The 25,813-nt window shown below is 40.4% G+C and overlaps 1 protein-coding gene across 3 annotated transcripts in view; it reads left to right on the top strand.

Moving 5' to 3' along the window:
• The window catches only part of PLXNB2 (plexin B2), a 621,264-nt gene that overhangs the window by 540,861 nt on the left and 54,590 nt on the right, over window positions 1-25,813 (top strand). For all 3 annotated transcript variants that reach the window (XM_033959733.1, XM_033959732.1, XM_033959731.1), the window contains 7 exons: window positions 2,976-3,096; window positions 5,362-5,592; window positions 12,539-12,715; window positions 16,507-16,643; window positions 18,582-18,682; window positions 21,405-21,634; window positions 25,307-25,485. In XM_033959733.1, coding sequence (XP_033815624.1) covers window positions 2,976-3,096; window positions 5,362-5,592; window positions 12,539-12,715; window positions 16,507-16,643; window positions 18,582-18,682; window positions 21,405-21,634; window positions 25,307-25,485 — 1,176 coding nt within the window. The remainder of the gene's footprint in view (window positions 1-2,975; window positions 3,097-5,361; window positions 5,593-12,538; window positions 12,716-16,506; window positions 16,644-18,581; window positions 18,683-21,404; window positions 21,635-25,306; window positions 25,486-25,813) is intronic.

Here is a 25,813-nt window from a genome sequence, read left to right as displayed (position 1 = left end):
TGGATTCCACTGTCCTCTCACCACCGCTAAGCCTCCCCAGGCTTACCTTAGAAACCTTGGTGGTCTACTAGCCTCATTGGGGCAGGATCAATCTCCAGTTGCTCCTGCCCTTGCTGGCTCCAATCTCAAAGTAGCTGCCATGACCTCCCATAGCAATGTCTGCAGCCATTTTTACTAAGGAGCTGGCATGAGCAGGAGTGACTGGTGAACGCCCCTGCCCCAACAAGGCCATTAGACTACCAGAGCTTCAAAGGTAGGCCCAGAGAAGACCTAAGGGTGGTGGCTTTCATTTGGGGATAGAGGACTGGAGAGCTGTGCAGCCTAATTTTAATTGTGGAAGGGAGGGTAGTGGCTGTGCTACCTGGTTTTGGTTTGAGCCAAAACTGTGCAGTAAATTCTCCTTGCAGTTTCATTTTTGGCCAAACCTAACACTCCAGTTTGCCATCCTCTAGATCAGTGGTTCTCAATGAATATGCATGAGAGAGATTTGCATTCGTGTCACTTAAATCTCTCTTATGCATATTCATTAGGGATGTCTTGAAAACCCGACTGGCTCGGGGGCCCCCAGGACAGGGTTGAGAACCACTTCTCTAGATAGTGTAAGACACTTCTTCAATGCATATCTGTTGTAAAATATCTGAAAAAGTATTTGTAGGAGTATACATATAAGCAGCCTTTCCAGCCTAACTGAAATTGTTAAAGTGATGTAAAAATAAATAAATAAAAACCTGATAAATTTTTTTAATGTATTTTTTAGGTGTTTAAGTTGTGTGTGTGTGTATATATAACAGAAAATTTAATAAAATGCAGAAAAATTCCCATTTAAAAGAAGGTTGTTTCTCCTATCACCACTTGCAACCCTACTGTTAAACTATTCAAATGTCTTTAGCAACTTTTCATGAAATAACTGCGTGGAGGTATATACGAAGGCTGTTCAAAAAGTATCAGACCTTTATTCATAAAAAATACTCATATTCAGATACAACAATCATACTAATCTCCTTCAAAGTAGTCCCCTTCGGCTGCCACACACTTCTTCCAATGGTTCTGCCACTGTCAGAAGCAGCTCTGGAACACCTCTTGAGATTGCTCGCAACTGGTTTGTCGCATTCTGCATGATGTCTTTTCTTGACTGAAATCTGGTCCCTTTCAGGGGCATTTTCAGCTTGGGGAAAAGCCAGAAGTCACACGGAGCCATGTTGGGAGAGTAGGGAGCCTGAGGAATCACAGGTGTGTTGTGTTTGGCCAGAAAACTCCATATCAAATGTGAAGAATGGGCAGGTTCGTTAGCAGATTTGGCATGAACTTTGTTGAAAATCTCCTGAAGCCCAAATCCTCAGTCAAAATGGAATGAACGGATCCTGCACTGATGCTCGCCTTGTCTACAAGTTCTCTGATTGTGATTCGACAATCCTGTATCACCAGGGTCCTCACTTGGTTAATGATGATCTCATTTCTGGATGTTGAGGGCCTACCAGAATGTGCTTCACTCTCCACTGATGTGCGTCCATCTCTGAGGTGGTTGTACCACTCCTTTATCTGTATGGTGCCCATTGCTTTGTCCCCAAAGACCTGTTGAATCTTGCGGATTGTTTCCACTTGGGAATCACCAAGCTTTACACAAAATTTAATGCAATAGCGTTCAATTTTTTCTGTCATTTTGTCAAAAAAGAAAATCCGACGGTGCTCATTTATACTTCCTCATTCATCGGCGGTCTGCCAGCGACAGCTTCTGTAGGCGGGAAAAAATTCAAGCATGTGCATTAGGGTCGCCTACATAAATGCACCAAACCACGCCTCCCTAGCTTTATTTGTTTACGCAAGAAAAATTAAGGTCTGATACTTTTTGAACAGTCCTTGTATGTCATAGGAAAGCTCTATGTTCTGCAAATCAGATTAAAACTTATTGCATGGCACGTAACACTTGCTTGCTGGCGATTGCTTCTTTGAAGCCCTTGAAATTCCATAGGCTTTACCTCAGCAGCTCTATTTGTAAGTCTGTACATCGTTCCTGCCCCTTCCTGGTCACACAATTCACTGTGTGGTTTATTGTTAGGGGAGCTGTACTCAGCATAACAAGGAGAGATTGAATGAATTCTGTCTGTGATTCTATATGAACAAGAAATTCCTGAGCAGCACTTACTGACTGTTCTGTTGGTACACAAGAGATGCAGCTCCCAACTCAGAATGAATGAAGTTCAGTTGATGCTGGCACTCATCAGTTTTCCTGTAAACTTCTAAACTAAAGAAACTGTTCCTTTCTCTACTATATAAGCAGGATTTGAAAACTCATAGGGAGGATTTGGTGAGAGAAGAGGATATATGTATTTTAACCTCTCACTGAAATGTGGCAGTGCTTCCCTTACCTCTTGATATGCTCCTGTTTTAAATGAAAAAAAAAAAAAAATCTCTTTCCCGCTGAAAATAAATTGTTAACCAACTATGAATCCCAGATGCTTTAATTCTATGAAAGTATCTTGGACAATATCCAAGCCTAACATTAACCCTTTCAGAACCATAAGGATCGTAGGCCAATTTTTGTGGTTTTGATGACATTTTTATGGTAAAAAGGGCTTGCAGATGCCAAAAAATTGATTTTTTTTGTGAAATATCATTATTTTTATTTAAAAAAATCACACTTCTGGCTTATGGACAGTGTGGCAAGTGAATCTTCTCGTCAATCTAGCAACGACGCTAATGAATGAATGTCGGAACCAGTTTGTTTACATAAAGGCAGTATCATATGGAATCTGTACATATCAAATTTAGAACTGTAGACTATCCCAATCAAAATTTATAGGATTTTAAAGTTATGGGACAAATATGTCCCTTGGTCCTGAAAGGGTTAAGGGACTTGCTATTTTCATATGTTGGGCAGAATGGATGGACCATGAGGGTCTTTATCTGCCATCATTTACTGTGTTATTACACCTGTTTTGAGCAAGGTTTGTGACGCTTAACATTTTGCTTTTCAGTGGAGGAAGAAATATCACTATTTCAGGATCGGGGTTTCATTTGATACAGTCGTTTGCTATGCTGGTTCGTCTGCCACCCAGTAGAGAGAAGAGGCAAACGAGCAATCCAGAATCACGAGTTGTAAGTTCCATCTCTCTTATTATGAAGTTAATTGTACTAGTTTAGATAACAATTATCGTTCAATTCTCATTTCAGGCATCTGCACAAGCTAATATTTTGGGCTTTGTTGATACCTATTTAGGGCATCTAGTGCGTGCAGCAATTTAGCGCGCGCTATTCCATGCATTAATGCCCTAACGCGGCTTAGTAAAAGGAGCCCTTAATGCAGGGGTAGGGAACTCCGGTCCACGAGAGCCGTATTCCAGTCGGGTTTTCAGGATTTCCCCAATGAATATGCATTGAAAGCAGTGCATGCAAATAGATCGCATGCATATTCATTGGGGAAAATCCTGAATACCCGACTGGAATACAGCTCTCGAGGACCGGAGTTCCCTACCCCTGCCTTAATGTATATACAGTGCTTTTGAAAAATCTACAAGCTTGTAAAAGTGTTCATATCTGTTAAAAAAACCCAAAAAACAAAAAACCTGAAAATGAAGTAAAGTAGGTGTTTCATTGGTCTGCTCAATATACTCTATACCTTCAACAATAAAATAGCAATTATATAAATATCGAAAAGTAAATAAGAAAACAAAAGGTCTTGATTACATGAGTCTTCTTCACACCGCTTGACTCATTACTTGCTGCAAAAGAGGCTTCTATCATGCACTGCCATAAGCTATTTAGGATGAGTGACTTCTGACTTTGCACAGTGAAAGAGAGAGAGCAGTATTATCCATTTTTCTTCCAAATCTTAGGCCCTTAGGCAATTCAAAGGTTGGTGCACCTTTATTCGTCTTTTATAGAATCTCTTCAGCTGGAAGCACTTGAGGATCCTTACCAACAAACGTACAATTTGGCAAAGGGGAAAACTAAGAGGAAATGCTTGCACTCCAAGTCTATCCCTGCCCCCCCCCCAAAAAAAAAAAAAAATTCTGGCCCAAGTTCTTGCCCCATCCATATTCTGTCTGAACTTTTGCTCATGTTAGCATCCTCCCACTAACTGGGGAGTGTGTGGTTGGAGTTTGTGGGAGTATGTAGTGCAGTGGTTAGCGCAACAGCCTCGGCACCCTGAGGTTGTGGGTTCAAATCCCACACTGCTCCTTGTGACCCTGGGCAAGTCACATAATCCCCATTGCCCTAGGTAGGCAATTCCGGTCCTCGAGAGCCGGAGCCAGGTCAGGTTTTCAGGATATCCACCATGAATATGTATGAGATGGATTTGCATGCAGTGCCTCCTTGAGATGCAAATCTATCTCATGCATATTTATTGTGGATATCCTGAAAACCTGACCTGGCTCCAGCTCTCAAGGACTGGAATTGCCTACCCCTGTCCTAGGTGCATTAGATAGAGTGGGAGCCCTCCAGGATAGTTAGGGAAAAATGCTTGAGTACCTGAATAATTTGTGATACGCATAGGATAGGATATGCAGAATATAAATTAGTAAAAAAAAAAACTATGCACCATCACATCTAGAGGGATACTTAACAGAATTTCATTTGTGCATCTATGTGTTCATATTACACATGTGAATGAATAGAATGCCAGCATTTATGTGCATTCCTATAGAATTACCATACTGATCTTCCTCATTTGTTTCTTTACCCACTGCTACTGATGTGGGAAGGAAGGCTTGATCTGAGGCACTGTCAAACTGTTCACACTTTATAGTGATAGACCTGACAATGCTGCTGAGGATATTCAAATACACTGAAATTTGCTTATAGTCTTCCCTCAATCTGTACCTTTTGAATAATTGTATTCTTTCAGTGTTCTGTGTTTAGACTTTTGCTTCAAATTCACTTTATACAGAGAAACTGTTTGATTCAGCTTGAGTACTATAATTGGTCACACATACTGTAGACTCTAGCTTCATAAAGCAACTCTTAGAAAAAGAGCTTATTTGGCTTAGGTACCTATGACAGAGTGTTTGAAGACTTGTGTAGTCAAGACACTGGGTTCTTAGTCTTAATTACTTTTTGAATATTTTTCTAATTGTTCTTTCACATTAAAGATTTCACATTGAAAGTGTAGCATTATGTTTTGCAGATCAGTGAACCTTGTTTTAATGCATTTTGAATTGTTTTTTCAGACAAAAGAATGTGAAAAATATGTATATGTGTGAAGACTTTTACAGATACTATACACAATATGAATACCTAAGGTATTTGGAATGTTCATGCATATTTTGTCTTGCTGATAATGTAGGTTTTGTTGCATTATTACTGATACTTTCATTGTCCTGAAGAATTTCTAAACATTTTTGCCTCTCTCTGATATTAAAGATTGTAGGAAAAGATTATGAAAAAATCAACGAAACAATTGTCGTCTTCTCTTCTCCAAAACTACCTGAGGATTTTAATAGCCACAGTCAAGTTACTACTCTTATTAAGATGGATGGGCTTGAACTGGTGTTAAAAACAAATGAACTTTCTTTTAATTATGTTGCTGATCCAACCTTTGAAAACTTCACAGATGGCATTAAAAAGCAAGTCAACAACCTGATTCATGCACAGGTAAAGTGTTTCAAGGTGGAATAATTACTTGAAGTAGCCTCATGGTTAAGAACAGCAGACTGAGAACCAGGGAAGCCAGGTTTACTGTATTTTTCAGACCATAAGATGCACTGGACCATAAGACGCACCCACCTGTAGAGGAGGAAATGCCAAGGAAAAAAAATTTGGTTCAGAATTTTTTTCTTCTTGCATTTTCCTTCTCTACATGTAGGTGTGTCTGGTGCTGGGAAGCCCAAAGCTGCCCGAAGCCGACCGTAGCCACCCACAGCTGCCCAAAGCTCGAAGCCGCCCGCAGGCCCCAGTACCTTTTTTAGTAGCAATGGTTCAGCGCAGTCTCCTGGACTACTGCCTTTGTCTTAAAAGAGCGATGCAGGAGCGTGACTTTTGTGCTTCCTGCCTGGTCCCGTGCCGCTCTGATTGCAGCCAGTCACAGAGCAGCGCAACCAGGCAGGAAGTGCAAAGGTCATGCTCCTGTATTCTGCGTCGCTCTTCTAAGACAAAGGCAGCCGTCCTGGAGACCGCGCTTGACCACTGCCACTAAAAAAGGTACCGGGGGTACACAGTATATTCAGTCCATAAGATGCACTCCCTTTTCCACCCCCTTTTTTGGGGTGGAAAAGTGCACTTTATGGTCCAAAAAATATGGTAAATTCCACTGCTGCTGTTTGTGATCATGGGCAAGTCACTTAACCCTTCCTTGCCTCAGGTATAAACTTACGGCCTCTTTTACAAAGCCGCATTAGTAACTGCGCTATGCTAATGGCCCCGAAGCCCATGGAGATTTAAAGGGCTTCGGGGCTGTTGCTGCGTGGCAGCCACTAGTGCAGCTTTGTAAAAGAGGCCGTTGGATTATAAGCCTTCCAGGGATAGGAAAATATCTCCTGTTGTTCAATGCACCTTGACCTACTGAGAAATGCACGAGGTGGATATTTCATTGAAAACACATTTCAGGTCATCTTGTTTTCTTTCTGTTGGTGATCTTGTAGCATCTTCTGAAAGATCTTCTATTGAACTTGTCCAGTACTGCTTAGACACAGTAATATGAACTAGGTAAATGCTTTCTGAAAATCCCTCTCAATTCTTCTACAGTAGTTTCTCAGAGGACTAAGACAGCAAGCACCCTTATTAGTTATGTTAGGTATGTGACCAAGAATTTGGTGGGACAAGTTAATTATTGGACAATTAAAAAGGTTCCACAAGGTCATAGGTTGAGACAAAGTATTTGGGAATGAATGTCTGATTTTTAGCTTCCAGTATTTTTATAACCAGCCAGGGCAGTTCTTCACTCATGAAGCTGAAAAAATGTACAATCTCACTTATTGCCTGAGTTTTGTTTTGGGTTTTTGTTTTTCCTTCTTTGTTTCCTCATCTGAAATCAATTGAAGCATTCCCTCTCAAAGCACCCTCTCCTTCTTGTTTATCGTTGCTGCCTTGTGCTGTTGGAATCCAGATGGGCTAAATTGTGGTCTTCAGTAGCTGTGGTAAAATGTTTTCCTTTAATAACAAACTTTGCTAGGACATTTTTGTTCCCCCTTTCTCCTTTTCATTTTTAAAAAATGAAAGAAAGAAAGGCAGGCCTTTTTATTAAATACACGCAGCTCCTGATTGGTGAGGCCCGACTTCAGTACAGGAAGAGGCGTTCGGAGCATACCGCGAGTGATTTCCTTCACTCGCCAGCGCTCCGGCTGCCCTCTCCTGTCTCCCCTGATAAAAACAGTATTCGTGGGTTTTCAACATTCGCGGGGGTTCCTGGAACGGAACCCCCGCGAATATCGGGGGAGTACTGTTACTGCAACGCGCTATTCAGCGGACTACAGCAAAGAACATACAACTTCTCCAGTGTGTACAAAAATGTAGTAATCAGACTTCTAAAAAAACCTCCATGCCCCGGCTCCCAGGTTTTATCATCAGCTCACTGGCTGCCCATTTCCAAACATTGTGTCTTCAAGGGCCTGATGCTAGCATTCAAATCCTTGCATGACATGACACCAGGCTACTTGACAACTAAGCTTCTTCCGTATGTGCCAAACAGATTCATCCGTTTCCAGGATGAAATATGCCTCAAAATGCCCTCTGGTTGTGCCCTTCAACTGAAAACCGCCAAACGCCGTTCCTACTCCCACTTCATACCGAGCCACTGGAATCAACTGCCCCTATAGATCAGATCCCTTGACTCCTGAACTTTAGGAAAGCAATAACAACAGACCTCTTCACCTAACTCCCCTGCCTCCAGCCGTTGGATTACAAATAAATATATGTGGGTACTAGATCCTCAGTATGTGTCGCATTAGGATAAAAACTTGTATTAAAAGAATCTTTCACTGTAACTATGGCAAATTGTAACTGGTAAACTGTATATTATGTACTGTATATTGGTATTAGATCCCTAGAATTAGGATAAAAACCTGTATTGGAAAAACCTGTACTGTAGTTATGGCACATTGTAACCAGTTAACTGTATATTATATATGTTAACCTGTAACCCGTTCTGAGCTCGTTGGGGAGAATGGGGATAGAAATTGAATCAAATAAATAAACAGCAGGAGGACCCCACAGCTTTTCCATTTATGAAAAGGCTTGTTGCTTTCTGCCTTTTATTTCCATATTTTTAAATGTACTTTAGTTTTGAAAACCCAGGCTTGAAGTAAGGGAGGCTGTTGTCTTTTCCAAAATTGGGCTAGAATCACCCTAGCAGCAATCAAACATTGGCCTATTGAGTAAAAAGATACCAGGTTTGCAGGGGTCTCTCAATCCTGAATTTTGTACTGGATTAACTTTGTAAAGCCCAGGTTTTTGGTCTATATCTTTTACTTCCTCTCTGGCTCCACTCTGCAGCTGGAGTCCTCAAGCAATGTTCTGGGCATCATCATCGACTCTACTTTGTCTTTCAACGACTACCTCAATTCCTTGGCAAAAAAATGCTATTTCAGCCTTCACATGCTGAGGAAAGTAAGATCCTATTTCTATCAAAACCACTTTACTGTTCTCGTCCAATCTATCATCCTGTCCAGATTGGACTACTGCAACTCAATCTACCTAAGCCTTACCAAGAAAAACCTTCATAGACTTCAGCGGATCCAGAATGCCGCGGCCAAGCTCATCTTCGCAAAAAGTAAATTCGACCATGTCTCACCGCTCCTGTCCAAGCTCCACTGGCTTCCGATTATCGCCAGGGTCCACTTTAAATACGCCTGTCTAACTTTCAAAATCCTCCATGGCATCCTCCCTCCCATCATCCCACTCTCCTGGAACTCCTTAAATCTTAATACCACCAGACCCACTCACAAACTTAAATTATCCTTTCCTTCGTTAAAAGGTATTTCCCGCGCAGGAAAACTAGGGACCTCCCTCCCCTTCAGACTCACTGAACTCTGGAACAACCTTACCTCCCCCCCTCCGGACCCTGAGCTCTCTCCAACTCTTTAGCAAACATCTGAAAACCTGGCTGTTTTCAAAAATGTAATACTTACCCATCTTTGGCATCGTAAGCCCCCAATCACCCTTTCTCTATACCCTTTCTCTATACACATTAACCTTCATGGAGTTCCTTTATCTCTCAACTCCTGTAAACAGTGCCGAGCTCTACGATTGTGGAGATGATGCGGTATATAAACCTAAGGTTTAGTTTAGTTTAGTTTAATAAGTTCTACAAGAGTTGGCAGAAACCCTCAAATAATAGCAATTGAGTTGTGCAGGAGGAGGAACATACAAATAGTACCTAATGTTTGCACTCTTTTCTTATAAATGAGATGCCCTATAGTTTAACCAAGGCCAATTCCATCTTAGCCTAGTATCTTTCCTCATATTATTATTCTTGTCCTTTCTCCTACTTAGCCCTATTCCCAGAATTCTTGGGACCTTGATCTCTGAAGTATTTATTAAAAGACCAGACTCTTTGTAGTCGAGTGATCCTCATAGAGCTCCTCCAAGAAAGTCTCTTGTCAGAGCATCCACCCTTTTATGTTCTTGCAGCTCAGAAAATGAACTTGTTGAACAGAGGCATAGAAGTGGTGCTGAGGCAAAACATGTGTGCAAGCCAGGGTTTCAATGTCAAACAGCTTTGCGTCAATAAAAACTTAGCCCAAACTAACAATTCTCTAGTCTAGCATGGACTGATAGAAAAAGAGCTGAAATTAAGGTTCCATACTCATTCTATCCCAGGTTTGAAAAGTAGTAGCAGTGGCAGGAGAAAACCCTCTACTAAAACATCTGTATTTCTTAGAATGCCACATCAAATAAGACAAGACTGGAAGGTTCAACAAGGCAAACTTCTAAAATTGTGATTCCCATCCTGGAGGAGCACCAGTCAGCTGAATATGCATGAGATAATTTGCATGTGAAGGAGGCGGTACATTCCAGTCTCTCATTCTTTGCAGATATCTTGAAAATCTGACTCCCAAGACACTTGCCTTTATCTATGTCTATAAGAGCGGTTTTCAACTCAGTCTTCAGGGACCATCTGGCCAGTTAGGTTTTCAGGGTATCCAAAATGAATATGCGTGAGACATTTGCAGTGAAGGAAGTGCATGCTAACACATCTCATGCATAGTCATTATGTGTATCCTGAAAGCCCAAGTGGTCCTTGAGGACTGGATTGAAAGCCATCTTGATTTTTCTCAGTAGTTTTGTACAGTATATTATATATTTAAATATCCATCATGAGAATCTGTTGCAACAATATCAAGAAGTATCTACATACAAAAAAAAAAACCCTAAAAAGATCTTCATGTCCATGTACAAGACCATGTGAAACCTATGTTATAAGCATAATATATTGATCTTGTACATAACGATCTTGAGCATAAGATGCTTATCTTTTTTTTTTTTTTGCTGTCAAAAAGCAATCACAAGCACTATTTTTGAGCACACAGATTTTAGTGGTACAAGAAAAGGAAATAGCTACAATGATGTTTGCAGATCAGTGGTCTTCTCTAATTTTTAACTCAGGACTATTTGCATCCAAATGAGCTGAGGGGGAGCCACTAAATATCCAATGAGACATTACTGACCACTGTGTGCCAGTGACATTCATCCCCACCAGACTACCATTCAAATGTTTTCTTGGGGATATGCTCAAGAAGGCGGGCATTTCCAGATGCTTTCTATGTCTATTGAGAATGTCCTCGTATCTAAACAACCGCTTAAACCAAATCTCCACCTCAAGACACAGAAGAACCTCGAACCCTTTCGCCTTCCCCCACTCAAAGGCACACAATGCAAGAAAATGTTTGACAACCTTCTGGCAACACAAGCAGCAAAAATCAACCATTCCATCTCCAATCTTATGACAATATCAGACAACTTCAAAACATTCAGAAAAGAAATCAAAACCCTGCTTTTTAAAAAATTCATCCAAATATCTTAACCCCTCCTCTTTTACCTCCAGAAGATTCACCTACCTTCAGATAACCTTCCCCCAAATTACCCACCTTAACACCTTCCAATTAAACAAATACCATAAATAGATTGTAACCTACTCTCTCTAACTGCATTCCATATGTATTTTTCATACAGTTCTTCACTGTCAGTTTAATTTCCATCCTATAAGTTCACATAGAATTTTTCTTTTTTCAACCATCTTTATTTTCTCTTCTTTATTAATTTCCAGGTACTTTAGTTAGATTGTGAGCCTTCGGGACAGTAAGGGAATTTTTTAAGTACCTTCTTACTTCTCATTTATAATCTTAATGTATATTTTCTTCAAACCGCTTAGAACCTAACGGATGTAGTGGTATATAAGAAATAAATTCCATTCCATTCCATTACATTCAAGCATAGAAACATGACGGCAGATAAAGGTCAAATGGCCCATCTAGTCTGCCCATAATGGCCATGCAGCTCTTTCTCCCCATCCAATTTCCCCTTCTGAGGGGAGCTTGGATAAGGAAGCACATTATAGCAGGAAAATAATCCAGAATGATTTTTGGGGCCGCCATTGGCCTCCAAGCCTTGAATTGAAGAACCATGAGTAGATGATTGATAGACTGATATTACCCATTCAGTCTGCTCAGTAAGGTGGTTCAGATTGTAACTGCTGATCCTTGCAGGCTACATCCTCCTGTCTTCATTTAGGGTTTTAACTGATAATCTCCACCAAGAGGTAAGAGACGCAGGTGGAGAGTATCCCCCCACCTTAAAAGGTGTTAAAGGATACCCACCTTAAAAAAGAAGTAAGGGACCTCCTAAATCAGTGGTTCTCAAACCTGTCCTGAAGGTTCCCCAGCCAGTTAGGTTTTCAGGTTATCCACAATGAATATTCATGAGAGAGATTTCCATGCACTACTTCCACTGCTTACAAATCTCTGAATATTCATTGTGGATATCCTGAAAACCTGACTAGCTGGGAAAAACCCCAGGACAGGTTTGGGAATCATCGCCCTAAATATTGATGAAGGGCATATTAGATTAGGACATTGAACTAGTAAATGATACTCTCACCTTGGTTGAATTCTCATTGTAAACTCAGAATTTTAGTGAATTTAAATACCTTTTAAAGTTCTAACCATGAACTTTCTCTTTTCATAAATGAGGGTGATACCACATTTGGAAATATCTATTGCGTCTTATATTTTAAGTGAACGTTGGCTTTTCCATTTGAGGCAAAACCTAACTAGCCTCATAGATTCATGGAGTGCAAACTATTTTAACCAGGAGACAGCCACATCTAGGCAGAATATGAAAAAAAACATTCACAAACTGGGCACTAAGCTTAGGTTTATATAGCACAAAGAGGCTGTGATTTACTAAGAAACCTGAGATATTGCTGTTCTAAAGAATATTCTCTTCAGGATCCCCCTGATCTTTAGGGATATGCAAAGTCTAAGCATGATTGGTATATTTGAGGGCACTCTGAGCTGACAATATAGCTGCAGTCAAGTTCATGGTTGTATTTTTGGGGAAAGAGGCTCTGTTTAACCGACTTATGTCTTTCTCTTTGCTTGTATAGGGAAGTAACCTGAATGCAGCTATGACGATAAAAGAGGCTGAAGCATCTGTTGGTGAAGAGCCTTGCAAAATAAATACACTGACAGCTACTGATTTATACTGTGTGCCACCAACGGTTCAGCCTCAGCCAAAAAGACGACACAAGAGGGACACCACCAATAACCTTCCTGAGTTCACTGTAAGTCATCGCTTTAAATATGGTTTGTGGTAATCTAGATTCCTAGGCTAAATGCCAGCGTTTTATTCTGGAGAGTCATGGCCTTTGATTTCTTGGCTAAACCTTCTGCAAATGCTGTTTCTTTCTAGTTTGTCGCCTCTTAAATAACAGATGAGCTCCCTCTGCACTTGAGGGACTTTGGAAATGGAACACTAGGTAAAGATAGACGTCTGGGGGAGGGAGGGGGATAGAGGGAGGACAACTTTCAAACCGAGGTACTCTTTACCTGCAGATATTACATAGGTTTTCAAAAGGAAAACCTTCCCTTTGTAAATGGGCTAAGGAAAATTCCACACGTCTTTTTGTTCAGATTTTTTACCCAGTAGACTTATTTCAGGAGCTACAGAAGCAGAGGGCATTTAGAATAATGGCATATATATATGCATATCTGCTATTCTACAAATACTTGCTTAACTTGCAGTACATATCTACAAAGGGGCATACACGTGACCAGAGCATGAGCGGGGTTCCTGATACACACATAACTTACAGAATAATGTAAATTATATACTTAGCTCTGATATGTAGCATTTACACCAGTTCTGTGGCTGGCACCTAAATGTTTTAAGCATTGATATATCTATTTAAGCTAGTATTTTATAAAGAAAATACTAGGGCTGTTAGCAAATTAAACATTTTAATTGTGATTAATCTCACAATTAAAATTTTTAATCTTCCGTTAACAGGTCCAACATTGCTGTGCTTGGCCTGGGTCATGGGCAATGTCTATTATGCAAACAGGATTCCTCTGCTGGCCCCGAGAGCCTTCCTACAACTTTGTCTTGCCTCTTCTGCTGCAACTTCCTGTTTCTGTGGCTGCAGGAAGGCTCTCTGGGCCAGCGAAGGAAGCCCGCTTGCATTGAAGACCTGTCCAGGACCCCCAGTCAAGTCAATGCCTGACCAAGATTAATCAGAATTAAAAAATTTTTTATCATACAAAAAATTGACTAGTTAATTGCATTAGTTAGCTCGATTCATCCACAGCCCTAGTGTCTTCATTCCTTTATAGAATAGGGTCCCACAAGGCACCCTGATGTAGATTTGCCCTTTACATGCCTAAGTGTTAGGCATATCAAATTAATTAATGTGCACTTAATTGATTAGAAAAGGTCCTTACTTTCAATAATGCATAGATAGTGTCAAATAGATCAGCATCCCTAGGGACCCAGTCTTCAACGTTAGGTTCCCGATCCTCAGAGACAACACACTGGAGTTAAGGCAATCATTTCTCCAATGCCGTTTTGTCACAGGATCAACTCTTATATTATGTATATAAATACATACAAATATTTTTAAATCCCTTTAATGTAAATAATTTCATAAAGAGTGTCATAAACACCAAATTTTTAAATAAAGTTGTACTTGGCTTAATTTGTGGTCAGTTTTGGGATAGCTCTGTGTCAACTCTTTGAAGAGTGGTCGATAGTGATGGCGGTTAAATTAAGGGGATTGGCTGTCTTGAAAAAAACATTACAATGAAACATGTTGACACAGAGCTATCCCAAAACTGACCACAAATTAAGCTAAGTACAACTGTTTATTTAAAAATTTGGTGTTTATGACACTATTTATGAAATTATTTACATTAAGGGGATTTAAAAATATTTATAAGTATTTATATACATAATATAAGAGTTGATCCTGTGACAAAGCGGCATGCTAATCATTGGAGAAATGATTGCCTTAACCCCAGTGTGTTGTCTCTGAGGATCGGGAACCTAACGTTGGAGATTGGGTCCCTAGGGATGGTGATCTATTTGACACTATCTATACATTATTGTAAGTGTTAGGCATATGCATAGCAGACATTTAGTTCAGATTATTTTTAGTTCTAGATTTTCAGATTTCTGATCTGTTTCATGTGTTCGAGGTGGTTAAAATATTTTTAATATGTATTAATTGACTATGCATTCTATTGTGCACCAGATCACTTCAGTGCACACTGAGGGGCCCTTTTACTAAAACTTAGTGTATATAACGGGCTTCTTAGCACTTAGGGGGAAATTCTATAAATGGCATCTAAAAAGATAGGCACCTATAGTATATGTGCTTATCACTTGTCAGTCATGCGCTGTATACAGAATTGTGCCTTGTGGCGCCTATCTTAAAACTTACACACCCGTAATGTAGTTCAGGGATTTAAAGGCCTACATTTTAGGTGACTTAAGTCCTTTAGAGAATCGTGCCTAGTGGCACCTAAGTCCTTCTCTGCCCCTAAACATGCCTACTTGGGGTTAGACGCCGCTAAGCACCATGCAATAAACGCCTATCTTTGTAGAATTGCGCTTAAGAAGAGACGCCCCTAATTAATTTTTATTTTTTTCAATTATGAGCTTTTTAAAGCTCATAATTGAAGCCAATTTATTAATTAAGTTAGGCACCCAACTTTAGGTGTCTCTTATAGAATTTGCCTCTTAGTACACACTAAGAGGGGCATTATAAAAAAAACGTCTAAGTCCCCTTTTGGCCTAAGGTTTTAAACGTTGAAAGTAGAAGCAGGGAAAATATCCATTATCAAAAAAACATCCAAAAGGAGTTTTTTTTTTGATAATGCCCAGCCTCTACGTTCAGCTGTTTAAATGCCCACTACGTCTAAACTTACACCATATAATCAACCTACAAAAAGCCTAAGTCCCAAACGCCCAAAACAAGGACTTTTAGGTGAAGGAGGAGCCAGTCCTTCGCCTAAAAGCTGGATTCTGTAACCGGTATCTGTCAAAAACAACACCGGTTACAGAATCCCCCCCCCCCCCTCCCACAATGATCTGAATCCGATGGGACCAGGAGGGAGCCCAAGCCCTCCTGGCCCGCGGCACCCCGAACCCACGACTACATTCGTGGCAAGAGGGAGCCCAAGCCCTCTTGCTCTGCGATCCCCAACCCTCCCCCCCAACCGAGTCCGATGGGGCCAGAAGGGCTTGGGCTCCCTCCTGGCCCCATCGGATTCGGCGGGGGAGGGGTGTTGGGGATCGTGGAGCAATAGGGCTTAGGCTTCCTCTTGCCCTGATGCTGTTGGGGAGTCGGCGGTGCAAGAGGGCTTGAGCTCCCTCTTGCCCCGAACGTAGTCGGGGGTTCAGGGTGCCGTCGGGACAAGAGGGCTTGGGCTCCCTCTACCATAGCTTAATAAAACCAGCTTTGATTATGGGCTTTTCGATCGTCCAAGTACCCATTTAGGCCACTTTTTAGACGTTTTTTTTTATTATTATGAGCCCCTAAATGTCTGTTAGCGCGCACTAAGCTTTAGTAAAAGGGCCTTTAAATTAATTTATTTTTTAAGTGTGGAAGGAAAGAAATGCGTAGCCCTAGTAAGTGTGTTCTGTTACAAATCTCCCCCCCCCCCCCCCAATATGCATATACAGCAGAGCTACTCAGTTCCAATTCTTGAGGTCCACAGACAGACCAGGTTTTCAGGATATCCACAATGAATATGCATAATCTGTCTCATGCATATTTGTTATGGATATCCTGAAAACCTGGCCTGCCAGTAGACTGCTGATGTACTATTTTTGTCTGTCTTGATTATGCGCACAGAATTGCAGTTGCATGTGAGGTGGGCAATTTTCATAAATCCTATTTCTGCCAATAAAATCTTGGATAGAGTTGTGTGTTGCCATTCCAAATATTTATAAAGAAGTTTGACCTTAGTACAAAGAAGTAGAACTTAGTATGCTCAAATTTATGCCTCTGGAGGATGTTATCAAGTCTAGTGGCCATTTTTATGTTTACAAAATTTCTTTCCAATAATTGTTTAGGTAAAATTTGGCAATCGAGAATGGGTCCTAGGGAAGGTAGAATATGGGCAAGTGACTCCCATGCCACTTAACATTATCTTGCCATTGGTTATTATTCCTATGGTGGGCATCATCCTTGTATCTATATATTGCTACAGGTAAGATTTATTGTATGTTTATTAAACTTGTATTCTAAGACTGTATTACCTCTGGCCCCAACAAAAAAATAAAATCAGTCCTGCCTATGACCGTTAACAGACAGCATCAACAACGGGCCCATGTGCCAAACTTTTATACAGGCTTGCAGCAATGAATGTTTAGCATTTGCACACTGTTTTTGTTGTGGCCTTGCACTTCTTAGTGCACAGATGCTATTAGCACAGAGAAGCCACAGTGACACTAATAGTATCCCTGTACTATTGAGGCTAATGTAGCATGGTTAAAAAAAAGTAGGGTAGATATTCAGATAGTGTGGCCTACATTTGGCTGACTGCCACTGGCATTATACCCGCAAATTCAATGCTAGGCCATCTTAGGTCTCCAGCATTGAATTTTTGGGGTTTCGGAACTAGCAAATCCATAGCCTATATATAGTGCAGTATTTAGCACTTAACCAGCAATTGTAAACCACATAAAAATAGGAGTGACTTTTATAGGGTCCTGTTTATGTGGTTACCTTGACTGTTTAAGGGCTGACTCCACCCCCAAATGCCCCCAAAATAGCTGGTTTCGAGCTGGGCGCCAACCAAACATTTTTGGGCGGTATTAACTGGTTAACACACATACACCCTTTTTACTAAGCTATGGTAGAGGTTTCTACTGCAGCCCGGAGCGCTAAATGCTCCGATGCTCATAAGAATTCTATGAATATCAGAGCATTTAGTGCTCCAGGTCTACCGTGACTCAGTAAAAGGTGGGGGAAGGAATAAGTGCTGCTGAATATGACTGTTTAGCCCTGAACAAACGATTTAACCGACCAACACTATTTCTGGCCTGTTAAATCACTTTGAATATCATGCATAGCATATGTAAAGAACAATTCTATAAAGTAGTCGTTAACATTTTACATGCATGTTAGCATGCATAAATTTATAGAATAGAAGCATGCACTTCTCCCTCCGTATTCGCAGAGGTTAGGGGCAGAGCCATCCCGTGAATATGGAGAAATCGTGAATAACTATTTCTATGTACTTGCCCAGACTCTGCTCAGCTTTGCACTCTTCGCCACCCGCCTCAGTGATCCGGTGCCTGCCAGCAGCTGTTTAAAAATCTGAGAACTATTTATAATTCCCCCTTGTGCCGGAGAAGGGGGAGAGGGGGGGAGAGGGGGAGAAAGGAAGCTTTGCTGTTTGTTGCGCGCGCCTCAGCCGTGTTCCAGGAGAAACTTGCCTCACTACGCACACGCTGAACTCTGGGAGCTGGCAGGGCGGGAGAGCCGACGTGAGCTTTTTGGACGTAGCCAATCAGAGACAGAGTGCCAGAGCCGGAGGGGCGTGATGACACTGATTGGCATACACCCTAGCCAATAAGATGTCAGCACTCCGGGACTAACTCTGCAACAGGAAGGAAGAGGGAGGGATGAAAGGCTTGACAATCAGAGCTTTCGGCAAGCCAAAGGCAAGAGGAACAGCGTGCCGTCCGACAGCCAGGCCAGGGAAAAATAAATTCATTGTTGTGGGCGCGGGACTGGAGCGGGGGAAAGCCATCAAAACAAAACCTGCAAATAATCAAAATCGCGAGTGTAGAAACCGCAAATATGGAGGGAGAAGTGTATATGCCAGTATTCCAGCTAAGCATGATTCTGTAAATACCTTCCTTTCTTGTATTTGCAAGAGGGATCTACACATAGGTGAGGCTCCCACTTTTGGTAAACCCATGTACACAGACCGGTTGCCCCCTTCTCCCTGTACCTGTATGTCGTTAGGAGCGCCCCTCTCTAAACCAGCTAAAAGTCCACATACTGTGGAAGCCATACATACTGTTAACTATATTGGAAGGACCCTTTTTTAGTCCAGGCTTATTTCTGAGTAAATGCCTTTAAACATCGTCCTCCCTATGTGCAAGTTCTCATAGAATTTTGGTTTTACTTCCCAAAGGCGAAAAAGCCAGCAGGCAGAGCGGGAATATGAAAAAATTAAGTCACAGCTAGAAGGTTTGGAGGAGAGTGTAAGAGATCGCTGCAAGAAGGAGTTCACAGGTATTTTTTTTATTTAGTTACTTCATATATAGGCCACCTGTGGCTTACAACAACTCCACATACACAATAAAATAGACCAAACATAAAAATACACATCAACATGGCCCAAAATAAAATTCTAGGTAATCAGAAAGGCCTTTACGAACAGATATGTTTTTAAATGTTTCTTAAACTGCTGAAAAGTTATGCAACCTTGTAGTGTACTCGGAAGAATATTCTATAATTGTGGCCCAGCTTTCGAAAAAGAACCATTAATGGTAAAAGAATGCTGTACATTGTCTCAAATCAGGCACTGCTACTTTATTTTCCTCTTTAATCTGTAGAGATCTCTTAGAAGTAGACATGTGTACTTTGAGTCCATTTAGAAAACTTTTTAAAACCACATTTGTTTTCTCAGGCATTTTTATGAATTAAAACAGAAATTTTAGACATTCAGGTTTTTGAATACTGTATGTCTTGAAGAGTTGTATGTTTTAATGTTATATCTATTCTATGTTTATATGTTGTAAACTGCTTAGAGTTGTAAATCTGCGTTATATAAGAAATTTTTCCCATATGCAGTCTTATTCTAGGAAAATTGACAGCTCTAGGACTAAGCTCAATAAACCACTTTCCACCAATTACCAGCTTTATGAATCCTACTCTGCAAACTCATCTGCCCATACCTTGACTTGGAGAAATATTTAATGTATAGATCCCAAGCTACTGTTTTTCTGTTGTATTTAAGTGGTTCTGCGATGGATACAAATGTTCGTATAATCTGCCTTACTGATTAGAAAAAAGAAAGTTTGTAAGTTTTCTTTCTTTATAAGACAATATAGATGCCATAGATTTTGAGTACAGAACCAAAGACATCTTTTATTTAAAATGAAATTTCAATAATAGAAACATGATGTCAGATAAAAGCCAAATGGCCTATCCAGTCTGCCTATCCACAGCATCCACTATCTCCATCTCTACCTAAGAGATCCCACGTGCCAGTTCCATGCCTTCTTGAATTCAAACAGTTTTTGTCTCCACCACCTCTACTAGGAAACCACTCTACTCATCTACCACCCTTTCTGTAAAAAAGTATTTCCTTAAATTGCTCCTGAGCCTATCGCTTCTTAACTTCATTCTATGCCTTCTCATTCCAGAATTTATTTTCAAATGAAAGATTTGCCTCATGCACATTTATGCTATGCCATGACATTTAAATGTCTCTATCATATCTCCCATCTCCTGCCTTTCCTCCAAGGAGATCTTTAAGTCTGTCCCCATACGCCTTATGATAAAGACCAGCAACCATTTTATTAGCATTTGCTCCGATAAGCTCTTCCTTCCACAATGCATTTATGTAATTAATTCGTACATAATCCCTCACCAAACTCAAAAGGAATACTTCAAGCAATGATAGCCTAGCTTGGTGGTTCCAAAATCTATCTTGGAGACCCACATCCAGTCAGATTTGCAAGATATCTGCAAAATATATGCAAAAGAGAGATTGGTATGTACTGCCTCCTTCACATGCAAATATATCTCGGGTATATTGATGATAGGACGAAAGAGAGGCAGATAAATGGTTGAAGGAGTATTGCAGCAGGACTTTTTGCCTCTGTCGCAGCCCTTGGGTGAAATGTGGCCATGTCAGGCACATGTGACATTAAATTTCTTTTTGCTCAATATACTCATTTGGTCTGCTATTGATTGATGATATCCTGAAAAGTCACAATTTTAGCCTGATGAACCATAATTCCTTAACATTCAGGGAGCTGAATTCATGCTATACAAGGAGGAAGAGTGGCTTGTAAGTTAGAGCATTGGACTAAAGATCAAGAAAAGTACTGGGTCAGAGTTCATTTCATTAAAAAGAATTTCTAACTTGATTCATCTACAGTTCTGAGCAGGGCACAAAAAAAATGTACAATATAAAACAAAGAACAATCAAGTAAAATAAGACCACACACAATTAAAATAGAATCATTGTATATATTTTTGGTTTAACCCCTTCCCTACCAACTTCAAGAACTTAAGTCCATTTTAAAATGGGGCATTTTGTCTTGTCTTGGTTTCCCATTGAACATAGAATCAGCTACAAAATCCTACTTTTAACCTTTAAAATATGCTCGAGCAATCAACCAGAGTTCATTGACAGACTCTTAATACCTTATAGTCCTTCTAAATCGCTTCGTTCTATGTCACAGAACTTCCTTGTACCATCTTTCAAGTCAATCAACACTTTGAGATCTAATAATTTCGCCGTCACTGCACCCTCTCTCTGGAATTCGTTGCCCAATCATTTACGAATCGAATCCACATTAAATCAATTTAAATCCAAGTTAAAAACATTCTTGTTTCAGGATGCTTTTGTACAATAACTGTCCTTTTAAGGACTAAAACAAAGCTTTGTAGTTTTTACCCTCACCTATTGTGTTTTTCCTTTTTTTGTGCTCTTTTCTCCAAAGATTGTAGTTCTTGCCCTCTTTTTCCCATTTGTTTGAAGTAAGTCTATGTGTCACATGTGTTCTACTAATATACTTTGGTATTGTTTAGTATCTCTAATCTTTAATTTGTTTTTATGGTATTTTTTTTGTACACCGCCTAGAAGTTTGATTAAGCGGTATAAAAAATTTTAAATAAACTTGAAACTTTCCTCAGTAATACACTGAATATTGAAAGTAAGATGTCATGTGACAATGCACTTCTGAAGGTACCCCTAACATACCAATATGGAATGTTGTAGATTTGATGATAGAGATGGAAGACCACACAAATGAGGCCAACGAATCCTGCATCCCCTTCTTGGATTATAAGACCTACACGGACCGGGTTTTCTTTTTACCATCGAAGGATGGTGAGAAGGATGTGATGATCACAGGAAAATTGGACATACCCGAGAACAGGAGGCAAACGGTGGAGCAAGCTCTGTATCAGTTCTCCAACCTGCTTAACAGCAAGTCATTCCTTATAACGGTAACTGTCGGAATCTGAATCATATCTGTGTTTCCCAATCACTGCATACCATGCTGTCTTCCCTTTCTGGACACACATCTGTTTGTTGGTGCAATCTGTTTTATGTAAAGCATTGATGTACAGTGCCAAAATGCTTGTACTGTATATCTTTGTGTCATGCAAAAATCCACATGGCAGATGAGATATTAAAGAGGATACCATATGTAAATTAACAGATTTTATTACATTACATTACATTAGAGATTTCTATTCCGCCATTACCTTGCGGTTCAAGGCGGATTACAAAAGATTTATGAATGGGGGTTACAATGGAAGAACATTTGTCATTTCTAGAGTTGTAAAGAGTAGATCATTTGTCATTTTAAGAGTTGTAAAAGAGTAGAACATTTGTCAGTATTTGAATGGTAAAAAGTGGAGAGGAGTAGGTAGAAAGAAATTTATGAAGAAAGGGAAACTAAGGAAGATCATTTTGTCGTTTTTCAGGTTGTACAATGGAAGAACATTTGTCCTTTCAAGAGTTGTAAAGAGTGGATCATTTCTCAGGATTGTTTCAGGAATTTCTTGAAGAGTATGGTTTTTAATTATTTTCTGAATATTTTGTAGTCTGGGGTGGTTATCAGTAGGTTAGAGATCTGGTTATCTAGTTTTGCGGCTTGAGTGGCTAGGAGGCCATCGTATGGTTTTGTCCGTTTTACTTCTTTGATCGGGGGGGGGAATGAATGGGGAGTGCGTTTTTCTGTGTCTGGTTGAGGTTGCTTGGATGAGGCGGTTGTTTAGGTAGGATGGGTTGTCTCCATATAGGGTTTTAAATAACATGCAGTAGAATTAAGGGGTCCTAAGTTCTGAAACATTTATAGTATATGTGCACATGAATCCCTGAAAACCCTTTTTTCAGGATCTCTGTGGACCACTTAGTGTAGTGAAAATGTGATACCTCAGACAATTCAATTCACTCTCGTGCCCGTTACTGGATGTACTTTGTGTAGACTCAGCTGCATTAACGTGCAAAACCTGGCCTTCAGAGTCTGCTCGTTTACTGCTTCGGCACACCAGATATAATATGAAAGAAAGTTGCAACCTGGGCCAGCTGAATGGCCCACTATGCTCAGTGCAGCTACATAGGGAACTTGGATTCTTGAACTTATCTGCTTTTACTCTTAAGACAGGTTTGGGCTGGGAATGGGCCAGAGGCAACATTCACTGCCTGCTGGGAGAATCTAAACTAAACTAAACCTTAAGCTTATATACCGCATCCTCTCTATAAAGATAGAGCTCGGCACGGTTTACATGAACCTTAAAATAAGGAAAAATACATAACGAGAATTAGTGAATAGGAAGAGAGCAGCAAAATTTACATTTTTGAGAATAGCCAAGTTTTCAGATGTTTTAGGAATAATTGGAAGGAGCCCAGATTCCGCAGCTGGGTAGGAAGGTTATTACAAAGCTCAGTGATTTTAAAGAAAAGAGATTTCCCTAAGCAATTACACAAAACTGACACTAATGGCTAATCGAGAGATCTGTGAACCATACATCTGAGTAATCGGGCCCAAATTCTGTAACCAGCGCCTAAAGTTAGGCACCTATTTTGGAGGCGCCTACGTAGATAGGCGCCTATCTAAATTGAATAACAAGCTCAGTTAGGCTTTTTAATCAGCACTGACTGAAACATAGGCGCCTATCAAGTAAGTGCGATTCTGTAACAAGGCACCTTAAAAATTTAGGCGGCCTTCAAAAAAATAGGCGCTATGCATGTTGGGCGTGACTATGTGTTAGGCGCCTTATTACAAAATTGCTGCTCTTAAGCGTGCTTAAGCGCTCAGCTAGGCGCCTAACTTTTAAGTGTGCCTAGAGGTGGCCTATTTAATGGGCACCTCCAAAATAGGTGTCCAAATAGGTGCCGCTCAGCGTGATTCACTAAACAGCACCCAATGCTAAACAGCACCCATGCTGAACAGTGCCTATATAGGCGCCTATCTTTTGAGCGCTTCTTATAGAATTTGCCCTTCAGTGGCATAGGAAAGAGGGTTTGGACCTCCCTGGGCGCGAGTCAGTGGGAGCGCTGGCACCTTTCTGCCCCACCACGCTCGCACCATCTCTTCCCCCACCCCATACCTCTGTATTATCTTCGCTAGCGTGAGCAACTTCTGCCTGTTGCTCGCGCCAGCCTGGTTCCCCTCTAAATCACTTCCGGATCATGGGGCCAGGAAGTGACATCGGAGGAAATCCAATGCTGGCACGAGGCGCATGCTGCCAAAGCCACTTGCCCTGGTGATGATTTAGAGGTACGGTGGGGGAGGGAGAGCACAAGTGTGGAATGGGAGGTGAGAAGGAACAGGGGGGATGCGGAAGGAGTGAGGTGGAGAAGAGGGATCAAGAGAGCGCCACCACCCCGGGCACCTCCCACCCTTACTATGCCACTGTGAATACTGTTGCTGCAATGGTTAGACTAAGGGAGAGGATTGAATAAATGAAGCACCAGGTAGCGGAATATTAAGGTCTATCGCCCTATTGGCAACACAGTGGGCATGGAAACAGAAAATGATGGCAGATGAAGACAATCCATATCTTCTACTATCCTTTCGTCTACAATAGAGATCCTATGTGCAAATGACCAAAAAAAACTTCCAGAACATCTTGAGTAGTGGTTTACATGAATCATATGTCTCATTATGAGTTACTAAATCATTGACCACTGGCCTCATAAGTTCCAATTTTCTAAGTTTATTTGCGGTTTGATATACTGACCATCGACAAGTATCTGATTGATTTACAATGCTAAAATAAGTGTTTAAAATAATAAAAATAAAATAGGGTAATATGTGGACAAGACAAGGACAACAGTAAAGACAAAAATTGATACAGAAGGTGCTGGGGAGGGGGAAGATTAAAAAAATACATCGAAGTTAAAATAAAACTCGCAGAATAAAAATTTGAAAGCAAAAAGGCATATGACAATGTATTTCATACATTTTTAGGAGGTGCTAATGCATTTACTATATAAAAGTTTAGTCCAAATGAAGATAATGGCCAAACCTCTTGCTGCTTGTTCATGGTTTCTCGAGAGAGACTTTCCCATATCACATCTGCCTAGTAGCAGAGGATATTTTATGACTCCCATCTCAGATTTTGTGTAAGATTATTGATGGAGGTGGTGGAAATGAAGATTGTATCTGAATTCAAGATAGCAAGGGACAGGTATGTGGGATATTTTAGGGAGAGGAGGAAATAGCAGATATTGTAGATGGGCAGACTGGTTGGGCCATTTGGCCTTTATCTGCAGTCATGTTTCTAAAAAGAAATGTAGACACCTATTTTTCTTGAAGTGGGCATGCAGTAGGTGTTAACCAATGCCCTAGTGGGCACTCCTATTATAAAATTACTTTGTGTGGAGAGGAATGAGGGGTTTGATCAAATAAATATTTCTGCTTTAACACACTTTGTGGTACACTGGATGCCTTCTAATTAGTTCCCTTTCTCAAAAATTTAGAAACAAAAGTTTTGGAGGGTTTTTAAAATGTAAAGTGTTGCCTTCTCATAAAACATGTAGTTTGTTTAGTTTTGAAATTTCATGCAATTGTTTGGTAACTTCATGCTTTTCATTAGAAATGTCAAATTCTTCAGCAGCTTATAATAAAGCATTTCTTCTGAGTGTTGTATCTGTTTCATTTTTAGTTTATTCATACCCTTGAAAATCAAAAAGATTTCAATGCCAGGGCCAAAGTCTACTTTGCATCTCTGTTGACAGTGGCTCTGCATGGAAAGCTGGAATACTATACAGATATTATGCGAGCATTGTTCTTGGAGCTGATGGAGCAATATGTGGCCAAAAACCCAAAGCTAATGCTCAGGAGGTAAATGTACCATTAGCTATTATTAGCCCTTGGCTAATGTTTCATAACATCATTTTGCATTCTCCATGGACATTCATGAATTTTCTTTTCAGTAATTAAGATGTTAGTAATTGAGCTGTAGCCTTGAATTTTTTGAATTCACTAAACCTATGTTTATAAGAGATGCTAAGTTGTTTATTTTTTTCTGCTAATAAAGAATAGTCATGGAAACTCCACTGCACCTGATGGTTATCCTTTGCCTCATCTACAGGCTTCTACTGGTCCCCCTTCCTGATTGTTGCAAGAACTGGGGGGAGGGGGAACCTGTGGGGCCTGTCTAATGAATTTA

This window comes from Geotrypetes seraphini, chromosome 9, assembly GCF_902459505.1.
Source record: "Geotrypetes seraphini chromosome 9, aGeoSer1.1, whole genome shotgun sequence".
NCBI lineage: Eukaryota > Metazoa > Chordata > Amphibia > Gymnophiona > Dermophiidae > Geotrypetes > Geotrypetes seraphini.
This window is presented reverse-complemented; position numbering and strand designations above follow the sequence as displayed.